At 37.9% G+C, this 14348-nt stretch overlaps 1 protein-coding gene and 1 pseudogene across 1 annotated transcript; both read left to right on the top strand.

The window, feature by feature from the left end:
* Positions 1–2483: 2483 nt before the first annotated feature.
* On the top strand, positions 2484–7763 carry LOC137747466 (disease resistance protein RUN1-like). The gene is made up of 4 exons (XM_068487579.1): positions 2484–3102; positions 5234–6344; positions 6487–6783; positions 6919–7763. Exons 1-4 carry the CDS (start codon positions 2603–2605, stop codon positions 7756–7758), a joined length of 2748 nt encoding a protein of 915 aa, XP_068343680.1. The 5' UTR covers positions 2484–2602; the 3' UTR covers positions 7759–7763.
* Positions 7764–12693: 4930 nt separating this feature from the next.
* LOC137747467 (superoxide dismutase [Mn], mitochondrial-like) lies at positions 12694–13486 on the top strand (annotated as a pseudogene).
* Positions 13487–14348: the final 862 nt, after the last annotated feature.

Raw genomic sequence — 14348 nt, 5'->3', positions numbered from 1 at the left:
CAAAATCAAAATAAATAAGTCTGAATTTTATTGGAGTCAACCTCTGAGTAGAAATAAAAAGGGAGTCTCAAGCCAACAAGACTCCCTATTTTGCAAGGGTTGGAGAATGAATGTCTATCGTACGTAGCCTTACTTTTGCTTTGCAAATATGCTGTTTTCATTACAAGAACTTGTGACCCTTTGGTTATAATGGAGCAACCTTTCCATTGCGTTCAGGTTCGCCCTCAAATAAAAAAGGAAGTGCAAAAGATAAAAAAAAAGGGTGTGAAGAAAACCACTTAACAATCTAACGTGCTTTTGTTGCAGTATTCAAGTAACTTTTCCATGTGCAAGATTGGTTTGACATACGAACATAGTAGCATCACGTTGCATTGCATCGTGCTAGTGACGTGAGGTTAAAAAGAAGCGAATCAGTAAAGAAAGATAAATTATTGTTGATGAAATTAAGTTGCTATGAAAGTTACTCTCACATTAAAAGGTGGTATTTATGAAAATGCTTTGTATAAATCACTTTTGAGAAGAAGTTGTCACGATGATTATTCTCTTTTAGCTTGATTACATTCACATTTGAAGGTAGTAGGTAGGAAACTGTTTTGCAGATAGAAAGAAAAGCGAGGGCTTATATAACAAGAGAGAGTCCATTGTCCATACTACACTACATATACCAAGAAATGTCCCGGAAGTTGTTCTTTTGATTTTTGGTCATGACTTAGTTGACTGCGAACCTTTGTTTACGTAAAGTTAGGTTTCATCTAGGTATTTAGATGATTACCGTTTCATCAATCCAGTAGATATAGACATTTTATCCTCTCTCATTTTCTAAGATGAAAAGACAGTGAATAAAAATTCATATGTTAAGTTCTAAATGGTTTACTGATGTTAAAAGTGAATTTCAAATCGGGTTAAAAAGTAATTTTATATATGCTTATAAGTAATTAAGCTACTTCTTATTTTATTAATTATTTTTATAATGGAATCTCACATAATGTACAACCAAATTTGGTATTGAATTTATTCTCTACGAAATTCGAACTTAAGATCTCTCATTTATGAATGAAGAGGAATACCATCCTATTATACCGTTAAAATTTCATGATTGTCCCGGTTTCTAGTTCCTTGGCTTCCATCCACCAAGAAAGCCTTTATATGGGATAGGGTTCTTCTAAGTCATGAGTTACCAAATTGAAAGTCTGTGTTCACCCAAAAAAAAGAAAAAGAAAAAAAGGAACTCTGTACTCTTTTTCTCCAAATTGAAAGTCTGGATTGTTTTTCCTCCAACTTAAGTCATATTATGGAACTTATACCTGCATGGTTTTAAGTTTGACTTTTATAAAAAATAATGTTACGAAGATTAAATTTTGTAAATTAAATAATATGAAAATTGATAATTAAATTATTACTTAAATGTTAATAAATGTGCTCATTTTTTATTGGTGACACATCATTTAATTTTTATTTTTAATTTATAAATTTAGTCTCTCTACCATTACTTTTTTTTTTTTAAATGACAAGTTTCATACTAAAAGAGAAGATTTTTGCCGGATTCTTTTTGTGAGGATCTCAGAGATTCTCCAATCACATTCGTCCATCGTAAGATTACTTTTTGTCAAGTACAGCTTATATTTAATTTTAAATAAAAAATTTACAATAATTTATAATCATACGATATACAATAAATGAATATAATTTAAGAATTACTAAATCCTCACCAAGAGTATGCGGCGATGATGTCTCTTCTATACTGGTCTATTATTATCGTGGCCCACTCCTGCAAGTGGAGAGCCATGCGTTGAAGCACAAACACGGAAACTGACGGGCACGATCCCATTTCTGCAGGAGGTGACCCACCCACGTGGGCTGTACGTCCACTTGCTGGCTTGAATATTGAGCCCAATGGCTCTTTTTACTAATCCAACGGCAGACATTCACCACAATTAAGTGATGTAGATGGTGAAATGAAGACTAATTAATTCCTTTCGGTGGGTCAACTATTTGGTGAAATGAGGACTAATTAATTCTTTTTGGTACAATTGAAGCAAATCATTCTTTGTCAACCTAGATTGGATGTTGCATATCAACATACTAACAAATCTAGCACACTTAGATTGGATGTGTTTCATATATATTTCGTGTGTTTCATGTTTTATATATTTTTTTTATGTGTTTCATATTCTTTTATGATGTTTCATTGTTTTTGTATAATATAAATATATTATATTACAAATCTAGCACACTTAGATTGGTCGATTTATAATATAAATATATTGTTGTATAAAAAATAAAAATCCGAATATGTACATTTGATGATATACCAGTGGTTAATTTGATTTCCTGAGATCTGTGAATATATCTGGCATACAGAAAAGTAACGGGTCCAGTAACATAAAAAACAAACTGTTTGCCGATATGAAGCTGCAAAGAAAGAGAGAGTAAGTTTCGTGAACTTTAATCCTTCTACTTTTATCACATTCATATTGAAAGGTATAGGTATGAAGCCGTTTCGTTGGTAGTGAGAAAAGCTTGAGGACTGATACACCATTCCAGTATTCCAATTCTTTGAGAGGCTCTTTTCTTTAGTTTATGGCCTGGCTTTAATTCTCCTATGGCCAAGCAACTTGTCCCTTCTTCTTCCTTCACCACTACTCCTTCATGGGCATACGATGTCTTTTTGAGTTTCAGAGGTGAGGATACACGCTACAATTTTACAGATCATCTATACCAAGCCTTGGTCCGTCACGGAATCCACACCTTCATTGATCATAGTGAACTTCCAATAGGAGAAGAAATAGCACCAACTCTTCTCGAAGCAATTGAAAACTCGAGAATTTCTGTCATCATATTCTCTGAAAACTATGCTTCTTCAAGATGGTGCTTGGACGAGCTCGTACATATTCTTGAATGTAGAAAGTCAAGGGGACAGATGACAAGGTCAATCTTCTACAAGGTGGATCCATCGGATGTCCGACACCAAAGAAATAGTTATGATGCTGCGTTTGCTGACCATAGCCTCAAATATGAGAATAACCTGGAGAAGGTGCAAAGATGGAGGACAGCTCTTACAGAAGCAGCAGATCTGAAGGGAGCTACTCTCAACAAGGGAGAGTACGTATATTTCTGACCCTTATGCTACTGTATTTGGGTTTTTAGTTGCTTCGCTAGCTCTATATATACTTCAGAATTCACTCGATTACGATATAAGGATTTAGTTTGGTCGAAATTTGATAAATTTTTTTAAAGAAACCAAACCATAATCAACAATTTGGTTAGGTTGGTTTGAGCAGTTTAGGCCTAAATCTTATATATTTTTTTTTCTTTTGCAATTTTGTCACTTTGTTAGCACTTAGCGTAGTAGCCCAACAACAACGAACAATTCCAAAATCTGCCACATATTAATCATTTTTTAGAACAACGAACCATGCATCCTAAAATTCATCATGTCGTCAAACTTTAATATAACTCTACGATATCAATAACTTTATATTCAACATCCTTATCTAGTTATTCACCAATAAGAGTACTAAATGGGTAAAATAAAATTAATATAAGAACAAATATGTGAGTAGTCGGTTTGATTTGGTTTAAAACGGTTTACAAAAACTTAAAATTGTAACCGCAATCAATTCATTACTAGGAGTGAATTTTTTTACCGTATTAACATACTAACCAAATTACTAGCTGTACCACATCGATTTTGTGCCAATTTTGGTACCAATTAGTAATGGTACGGTAATTGTACCACACCAACATAATTGGTATGATATTGGTATTTAAAATCAATACCACCAATGTACCGTACCATACCAATATAATAATTATATATACTTATATTTATATATAATTAATTAAATATAAAACTATATAATTTACATATATAAAACTAAAAGAAATTGTCAATTAAATATCGAAATGCTTCTACATCCCAAAGTTGAAGAAATTGATCGTGGAATAAATTTTTAAAATATAGATACACTTTTCCATTTTCATTTTGTTTGTAAATTTAACTTCTGTTTGGTTTGCTATTTTTTATTTTGCTTTTGCAATTTTCGTTTAGTTTGTACTTTAACTTTCATTTGATTTATTTTGTAACTTCTATTTGGTTTTTAACTTTAATTTGTATATTAAATCTTGATGCATGGCTTGACTTACTAAATATGTTTGAAATGTGAGTGATGGATCTTGATTATAGGTAACAAGTATATTAGATTACCTCAATGATTAAAAAAGGCGTTAAGTAACAACTCATTATGTGTATATTTTATCATCTATGTGTGCGTGTGTGTGTGCTTGTGTGTGTATATAAAGGGAGATGGCAAAGATGGTGAAACTTTTATAATACCCAAATCACCCTTCTCTCAATAAGATTTCAAAAATTTAAAAAAAATTCACAAAAAAATTCACATAGTAGGACTATAGGTAGTTTTGTTCATCTATTCTATACCATTAAGAGAACCCTCCTTGTCAACTTTTTTCCCCTTTTTTTTCCTATTTTACCCTCACTTTTGATACACAATATTTAATAAGGACAAAACAGTAATTATGTAATATTAGAAAAAAAATATGCACTTATTAAGAGAAATTATTCACACACACAAAGTGTGTGCTCGCTGCTAGTACTAATTAATAAAACACTCATTGTCAACCAAAATTTTATGAAATTACCAGTTTAACCTTCTAACTAAAATAGAACATAATTAAGAAATATGGAGCAGAAATATAATTTCACACAACCAAATTTTTATTTTATTTTTCCAAAATATCTCCTACATGTAATCCTAACATATTTCTAATTAAAAAAAAATTTCCCACTCTCACATTCTCTATCACTCTCTTCCTCTCTCATTCTATTTCAAAAACAAAAATAAACAAAAATTTCACATACACATTGTGTGTGCCCTAGTTGTTTTTAAAATAACATATATTATTTGTTCTAAAAAATATATTATAATAAAAAATAATAATATTTAAAATTAAAAAAATGATAAAATAAAAAAAATAAAAAAAAGAGCCAATTACTAGCGTTTAGCAAGATGCTAGTGATTGATAATACATTTGGAGGTACAACATTGGAATAAAAATAAAAATACAAATCAGTTTTCGGCCAAGAAATTCTATCAATGAATTGGACCATAAAAAAACTGGGGTTAAACTTAATGAAATAGGCCACGAAATTGGTTGTGCCATTGTCGTACCATGCCAACTAAATTAAATATGTCATTATTTTTTTCTCTGGTAGGTATGAAACTACATTTATTAACGGCATCGTTGAGGAGATTTCAACCCAAGTATTAAATCGCACATATTTGCATGTGGCTAAATACCCAGTTGGAATAGAGTCTTGTGTAGAAAAGGTGGAAGAGCTTTTAGGTGTCGGTGAAAATGATCGTTGTGTGGTTGGGATTTGGGGGACATCTGGAATAGGCAAGACAACAATTGCTAAGGCTGTTCATAATGCAATTGCTCATAAGTTTCAAGGTAGTTGTTTTCTGGCAGATGTTAGGGAAAGATCGACATCTCGTGAAGGCATAATCGAACTACAAAAGAGACTTCTATCTAAAATTCTATGTGGTACAGAGTTCCAAATTGACAGTTATCATGAAGGAATCAGTCTTATTAAGAATCGGTTGAGTCAAAAGAAGATTCTCTTAATTCTTGATGATGTGGATCATTTGAAGCAGTTAGACAACTTGGTTCAAGAGATCAGTTGGTTCGGTGAGGGTAGCAGAGTGATCATAACCACAAAAGATAGAGGATTGTTGGACTCTTATAGAGTCAAGTTGGTATACGAGGTCCAAACGTTAGAAGAAGACAAAGCTCTTAAGCTTTTACTTTTGAATGCCTTTGGAAGTAATGAACCTCCGGAGGATTATTTGAGACTCGCACGACGTGCAATGGCCTATGCTCAAGGCCTTCCGTTGGCTCTTAATATTATAGGTTCTCATCTGTGTGATAAACGTATAAATCGTTGGCAAGCTATATTGGATGGTTACAATTCTTACGATGGAGAACCTTATACAGATATTCGAGAAATACTTCGAAAAACTTATGATGCCTGGGATTATGGGCTGCAACAAGTTTTCCTAGACATTGCATGTTTCTTTAAGGGTGGAGATAAAGAAGAAGTGTTACAAATATTAAGAAGTTCAAAGCTTGGAGCACGTCAAGATTGTATTGAAGTGCTCGTTGAGAAAGGCATAATAACTATTGAAGATAATTGGATTTTGATGCATGACTTGCTAGAAAAAATGGGTAAGCATATAGTTTGGCAAGAATCGCCCTACGAACCAAGTGAGCGGAGCAGGTTGTGGTTTCATAAAGATGTGAATGATGTTCTAACTGAAAACAAGGTAAGTAGAATATAGATTCATACATTTGACTGGCATGATCTAGAAAAAAAAAAACAAAAATTTAAAAACAGAGATTGTGTTTTGTTTGTTAATTAAACGACATGGTTTGTTAACAATATTTCATTATTTTTTTCCATCTTAGGGAACAGAGAAAATTAGAAGTATTGTGGTGGAGCTACCCGAATCAGATGTGATACTCTTGAATCCAGAAAGCTTCTTGAGGATGGGAAATCTTGAAATTTTTATAAACCGTAATGCACACTTTTCTGGATGCATTGATTATTTGCCCAACAGTTTGAGGTGGTTTGACCTAGGTGGACGATCCATTATTAATATTAAGCATACGGTTGCGCTCAATTTGCAGTCCAATTTTCATCCAAGACATCTCGTAAAGTTTGATGTGTCATACAGTGACATAAGACAATTGAAGGGATTTAAGGTACATACTTTAAATGATTTTGAATCATTATTATTTAAACATATATTTTATTTCCCAAAAAAAGACTCAAGTGTTTTATTATATTCTTTTTAAAGCATGTGAACTTTTGTTTTGTTTTTGTGTTTGGTTTTATAGAATTTGGAAAAGCTTACATGGATGAATTTCAGTGGTTGCGAATTCTTGGAAAAAATCCCCGACTTATCCGGAAGCCCAAACTTAAAGCACTTGAATCTAAGTGGGTGTAAAAATTTGGTTGAGGTTGATGATTTTGTTGGATTCCTTGACAAACTTGTTATATTGGATCTTAGTCGGTGCTCTAAACTTACGAGGTTTGCAACAAGACTAGGATTGGGATCCCTTGAAAAGCTTAATCTTTGTGACTGCACAAGGCTGGAGAGATTTCCAGAAATAGAGAAGGACAAGATGAAATCTCTGACGCGTTTGGAGATAGGAAAAAGTGGCATAAGAGAATTGCCTTCATCAATTGCGTATCTTACTGGGCTTACGGACTTGGTTGCAAATGGTTGTGAGTTGCAAAATGTCCCCGACTTATCCGGAAGCCCAAACTTAAGGGTGTTGGATCTAAGAGACTGCACAAGTTTGGTCGAGGTTCATGATTCAGTTGGATTCCTCGATAAACTTGAATTTTTGCTTCCTTATGGGTGCTCTAAGCTTACAAGGTTTGCAAGAAGACTTGGATCGAGGTCCCTATCTTATCTTTCTCTCGAAGGTTGCAGAAGGCTCGAGAGTTTCCCAGAAATAGAGGGCAAGATGGAATCCCTATGGTATTTGGGTATAGAAAAAAGTGGCATAAGAGAATTGCCATCAATTGCTTATTTTACTAACCTTGTGTATTTGAACGCAAGTGATTGTGAGTTGCAAAATATCCAACTCCTCCCTTTTGGAAAGAAGGTGAAGTTCGATGAAGTTTCATCCTGCAGTACCGTTGTAGACATCGAAATTTCGGTGAAATGAATGTTAACCAATAATTAAAATTTCAACGCTCACGTGTCACATAAATTTTACATGTAGTGTGTGACTCAACGAAAAATCGAAATAAATTGGAAAAGTCATCAAATAGGACACTTGTCAATACCTGGCAGAAATGATTTATTTCATCTGATTATTTAAATCCAAAAATCAAGTTTTGGAATTCTATAAATAGGAGGCCAAGGCATTCATTTTGAAAAAAAAAAGGAAGAAGAGAGAGGAGGAAGAAAAGAAAGAAGGAAGGGAATTTACATCACACCAAAACCTTGAAGCCTCGAAACTCTAAAGCTCTCAAGCAAATCCCGAAGGATCAAGAAAACACTCTTCGTTCTTCGTCAAATCCTCATTCAAAGGTCAAGCCCCAACGGCCCTTGAAGAACTTCCACCGACTCAAGATCAAGCCCCGACGGCCCCTTGAAGAAAGTGTTCATCATCCGTTCATCCTAAGATCAAGCCCCAACGGCCCTTTGGATCAACAACCTCAACAAATCCACACCTCCAATCGTTCTTCAAGACTAAGCCCAAAAGCCCTTGAAGATCTGCTCATCCATCAACCTTCAAGATCAAGCCCAAAAGCCCTTGAAGAAATCCATACACCCAGTCTTCAAGATCAAGCCCAAAAGCCCTCGAAGATCCGTTCATCAACTGTTCATCCCTAGATCAAGCCCCGACGGCCCTTTGGATCAACAGCTCATCCACAAACCTACACCCTACGAAGATAGAATCAGAGGATCAAATTACAAAGAGATTGTAACCCCAAAATCATTAACACAAAAAAATATATATTTTGTACACGTATTCTTGTTTCTTGTTTTCAGGAATTTTTCGTGTTTACAAATTTGGCACGCCCAGTGGGACTATCTCTACCTCTCATCTCTGTCTCCGTTCAAGATATTCAAGCACAGTCCATGGCTTCAAACAAAGAACAAGTCATGATTATCGACACTACCTCCATTGAAAAACAGCTGGTTCAGATGAAGGAAACAATTACAAGGCTGATAAAGACTGCAGAGGAGAAAAACTTGCAAATCGCCGGACTCATCAACCGTCTGGAGGCACAGCATGGTGTCAAAGTGAAACCAAGCTCTCTTCCAACTAAGAGGACCGAAGAAGGCTTCAACCCAAATGCCTACGAACTCATGTCAAAGGCTAGGCATGACTTTGCTTCCTCTTCAAATCTTGGAAAGAAGGTTTCAAACACCGTCAACGACAAAGATCGCGACCTCACCGAGACTCAAAAGAAGTTGAAGAAGCATGATCATGGAGTTGACAACAACAAGGCTGGACTTGGCTTCACACCAAATGCACCCGTGAAGATTTCAAGCAAAGTGAAGAAAGCTAGCGCTCAACACATCAGCGTGAGCATTGAACAAGACCAAGAAGAGCCTAAACCCTCCCCTCGGACGTCGGTCTTCGATAGGATGAGCCATTCAAGCTCCAGAACTTCAGTGCTTAATCGCATTGGTGGTCAAGACCGAACCTCTGTCTTCAAGAGGCTTAACGCGCCGACATCCCAAAGTTCTGTTTTTGAAAGGTTGTTAAAGCCTAAGAAACAAAGCAACACAGCTATCTCTCCTCTGCGACGATCAGCTTCAGAAAGATTTGAAGATAATGGTAAGCCTTTTGGAAAGACGAATACAACACCAAAGGAAGAAAAGCTCGATGGGTTAGGAGAAAAAGACGACGCTCGAAGCTTGATTCCTTCAAGGATGGAGCGCCAAGCAATCCTAGAGGTCGACACAAAAGGACCACTGAAGGTAAGGAGGCGCATCATCGTCCACACTGGCAAATCTTCATGCCAACAAACCCAAGAGAACGGCACTGAAGATGAGATCCAAGATGTTTTCTACATCACGGTTCAAGAAGGTAAAGAAGACAAAAGCCCGAGGAAATACTCAGAGTCCCTACTCTTCGACCCTGATCCAAGCGGCAGTACAACCATGCAAGTCATGACCACTGGAGCAACTTCAATCGAGGAGCAGCTAGCTCAGATGAATGAAGCAATCGCAAAGCTCACACGGACTGTGGAAGAGAAGGACTTGCAGATTGCCGCACTTGTCAACCAACTAGATGCGCTGCCTGACGTGAAAGTCGACCCAAATATTGTCCTATTAAAGAAAGAAGACGACGAAGAAGAGGAGCCACCAGTGGAGAAAGTTGAAGAGAAGCCGAAGCTAGACCAAGCAACGGCATTCATGGGATCTCTCTCTATCCAGCAGCTACAGGAGATGATCGCAAGCACTATCAAGACACAGTACGAAGGAAGCTCGCATGACTCCGTACTGTACTCAAAGCCTTACTCCAAGAAGATTGATGCTTTGAAGATGCCAAGGGGTTATCAGCCCCCAAAATTCATGCAGTTCGATGGAAAAGGCAACCCGAAGCAACATGTCGCCCATTTCATTGAAACTTGCAACAATGCTGGGACAGAGGGAGACTACCTCGTCAAACAGTTCGTGCGTTCACTGAAAAGTAACGCTTTTGACTGGTACACTGACCTCGAACCTGAGTCTATCAACAGTTGGGACCAGCTAGAAAGGGAATTCCTCAACCGTTTCTACAGCACTCGTCGTACTGTAAGCATGCTAGAGCTGACCAGTACGAAACAGTGGAAAGATGAACCTGTCGTCGATTACATAAATAGATGGCGTTCTTTAAGTCTGGATTGCAAAGATCGGCTTTCTGAAACCTCTGCCATTGAGATGTGCGTTCAAGGCATGCAGTGGGGACTACACTACATCCTTCAAGGCATCAAACCACGAACATTTGAGGAGTTAGCCACCCGCGCCCATGATATGGAGTTAAGCATCACCCGTCATGGGAAGAAAGAACAGATCGCCGACTACAAGAATGACAAAGTTTTGGGGCCAAAGGTGGATAAGGCTGCGTGGAAACCCACCAAGGAAGCAATGACGGTCAACACAACTCCAGTCAAAATCCATACACGAAGCAAGGCGATTCAAACCGAAGCTTTTCGTGATCAAGAGATACGTAAACGCACTTTGAAGGAGCTTGAGGAAAAGACTTATCCATTCCCCGACTCTGACGTGGTTGCCATGTTGAAAGACTTGCTTGACAAAAAGGTGATCGACCTACCTGAGTGCAAACGGCCAGAAGATATGAACCGTACTGACAGTCCAAGGTACTGTAAATTCCACCGCTTCATTAGTCATCCGACGGAAAAGTGCTTTGTGCTAAAAGATCTCATCATGAAGTTGGCTCAGAAAGGGATCATCGAGCTAGATCTTAATGATGTGGTGAAGTCAAACTATACCACCGTCACTTCTGGCTCTTTGAACTCAAAATCTTCACCTCAACCGCTGGGGGCATGCTCCAAAACCATGTCAGTCAAGTCAAGTGAAGTTGAAGGATGAACTTATGTCACTCCAAAGAAAATGCACAAGAAACACAGGTCTCCTCCACCAGTTCACCAATCGGAAAGGGGGCAAAGCAGCTACCGTCAACCTTCAAAGCTATATGAAAGTGTTGAGGATGATGAAGTTATGACACAAAGATCGTCCGTTGCCATCACGATGCGCGATTTCTTCCCCAAAGACTTCTTCAATCACTCAGTCAAGACTCCTTGCTATAAAGATTGCAAGGAATGCCTCTCTAAGATCGTTTGACAAATTCCAAAAGCTCCTCGTTCGCACGAGCCTAAAAGGCGACAACCAAAGCTCCTTGTCCGCACGAGCATAAAAGGCGACAACAAAAGCTCCTGGTCTGCACGAGCATAAAAGGCAACATCAAAAGCTCTTTGCCTGCATGAGCTGAAACTGCAAACGGCACCAAAAGCTCCTTGTCTGCATGAGCTGAAACTGCAAACGGCACCAAAAGCTCCTGGTCTGCACGAGCCTAAAAGGTGACAACAAACGCTCCTGGCCCGTAAGAGCATAAACTGTGTACGGCAAAATCATCATCAAAACCATCACTCATTTGAACTACGTTATGACTTGATCTCTTCTTTGGAAGAGTACGTAGGCAACTTGAAACTTCAAAACTTCAAGTACAGTCACATCAAAATAAATAAATAAATGTTTCATTAAAGAAAGTCAATTTTATTACAAAAGAAAAGAAAAAAAAAATACATATGTTACTATGTATTAGAAAAAAATATATATATATTCTCTACTCAAAAAAAAAAAAAAAAAAAAAAAAAAAATATATATATATATATATATATATATATATATATATATACATGTTAAAGTGGGTTTGCCTACACTTAAGACCCATGCCAACTCAAAGAAACAGAAGTTGAAGTCCACAAAAAGGAGCAGCCCAAATCCAGGCCCATGACAAAACATCCACCAGATCCAAATGGAATACACCACAAGCTCAAAGCCTCGTCTCTGTCCTCTCGCTTCAACTTTCTGGCTCACACAGTTGTGGTCTGCTTCCTTTCCAAAACCAACAAACCCATCAACAAATTGATGACGACGATGATGAATCAAAGTTTTGAAGTCTGAACCAGAGTCACTTCGTGAATTCGCTTCGAAGTTTCCTATTGAATTGGCTTCAAAAGCTGCATCATCCAATCTGGTGCTTGTGAAGCTTGTTAATTACTTTTCGAAGATGGGCCTGTCGTACTTGATTCCAGATGCCCAGGTTCAGACCGAAGGAGATTCAGGCAAGCATAGCGGTGCCTCTGGGAGTCACGTGGCTCCATCAGCTGCTGGTAATTCAAATGATCTGAAGGGTGATGACAAGTCAAAACCCATCTTAAAGTCTGCAGCCGAGGAATCAAGCGCCAAAAAAAATAAAAATAAATAAAAATAAATAAATAAATAAATAAATAAATAAAATAATAAAAAAATAATAAAAAAAAAGGATCCACGCCTGTAAATGGTGCACCAGCTGGATCAAGTTTTCACACCAGTGATGCAAGGAAGGAGTCTAAGGAGCTTCCCAATGGTCTTCTCGCATTGTTTCTCTCTATTCACTCTAAGTTCTTCGCAAGCAGCATTTCCATGGCTCTCCGAGCTCTCATGGCCAGTAAAGCCCTCCGATTAGGTCTTCAGAGCGAGCCCAGAATCCTCGCCCATTCTCGCGGCCTGCAGACCTTCTCGCTCCCCGACCTTCCTTACGACTTTGGCGCCCTGGAGCCTACAATCAGCGGCGAGATCATGCAGATCCACCACCAGAAGCACGACCAGGCTTACGTCACCAACTACAACAAAGCTCTCGAGCAGCTCCACGACGCCATCGGCAAGGGCGACGCTGCTGCCGTTGTTAAGTTGCAGAGCGTCATCAAGTTCAATGGCGGAGGTCATGTAAACCACTCGATTTTCTGGAAGAATCTGACTCCTGTTAGTCACGGTGGTGGCGAGCCCCCTCATGGTAACCTGGGCTGGGCTATTGACACAAATTTTGGAACTTTTGAAGCATTGGTGCAAAAGATCAGTGCAGAAGACGCTGCTTTGCAGGGTTCTGGATAGGTGTGGCTTGCTCTAGACAAAGAGTTTAACAAACTTGTGGTTGAAACCACCGCAAATCAGGATCCATTGGTTACTAAGGGAGCATCTTTGGTTCCATTACTTGGTATTGACGTTTGGGAGCATGCATACTACTTACAGTACAAGAATGTTCAACCAGCTGCTGTCAGTGACTTTCTCCAGCCTTCTGCTTCTACCCCACTCAAGGAACCAGTGAAGCCCGTGCCTACTGAACAGCCTGGACATGACCAGTAGCTCCACTTCCCCATCGACGATAGCTTGCTGGTTGGCCACAGCCCATCTACCCCAGTAAGATCTTCATGCTGCTGTATGGGCAGTTTGTCTCTCTCTAAGGTTGAGCAGCGCGGCCTTCTCCCTTCGATCATCGACCTCCGCCATGGCTGCTGCCTTTGAATGTGATCAACAAAACCAAAGTTTGTCAACTCACACCCAAAGACCTCATCCGTCTTCTCGCCTCTGCTGCTGCATTTGAATCAGAGAAGAACTTCAACGACCGCCGTCAAACGACTAGCCGGTCGTGAAGCTCGACGCTTCGCACTACCTCCAAGCTCCTGGCTCCAAGCTCGACCCCGTGCCCTTCATTGCTGAAGCACCGGTATCCCGAAGCTCTGCTCCATCTTCTGCCCATCATCAAAATATATAGGGAAAAGAAGACTAATGGTGGAAGACATAAAAAAATTATAAAGAAAGATAATGGTGGCATCCGTCAGCCCATTTTGAAAAGAAGAGTAAAAAATTAAAAAGAAAAAAAAAATATAATAAAAACAATGATGGTGCTTCTGGAACCATGTGCAAAAAGAAAAAAATATATGTATATAATTAAAAAAAAGAAAAAAAAAACAATGATGGTGCTTCTGGCACCATCTGAAATATATATATATATATAAATGAATGGTGGATCAGTGCCACCGAAAGCAAAGAAAAGTAAAAAATAAATAAATAAATAAATAAATAAATAATAAAAAGGAATGATGATGGACGGTGATGTATATATTTTATCTGTATTTAGTACAATACACTGAATAAAATAAAGCATGTCCATTAATCTTCAAGAAATTACAAGTGTGTACAAAAAAAAAAAAAAAAAAAAAAAAAGATGGAGTTTTCACAAAGGATGTT

This window comes from Pyrus communis, chromosome 10 (genome assembly GCF_963583255.1).
Source record: "Pyrus communis chromosome 10, drPyrComm1.1, whole genome shotgun sequence".
NCBI lineage: Eukaryota > Viridiplantae > Streptophyta > Magnoliopsida > Rosales > Rosaceae > Pyrus > Pyrus communis.
Note: the sequence above shows the minus strand (reverse complement) of the source record. Positions and strands in the feature narration are given on the sequence as shown.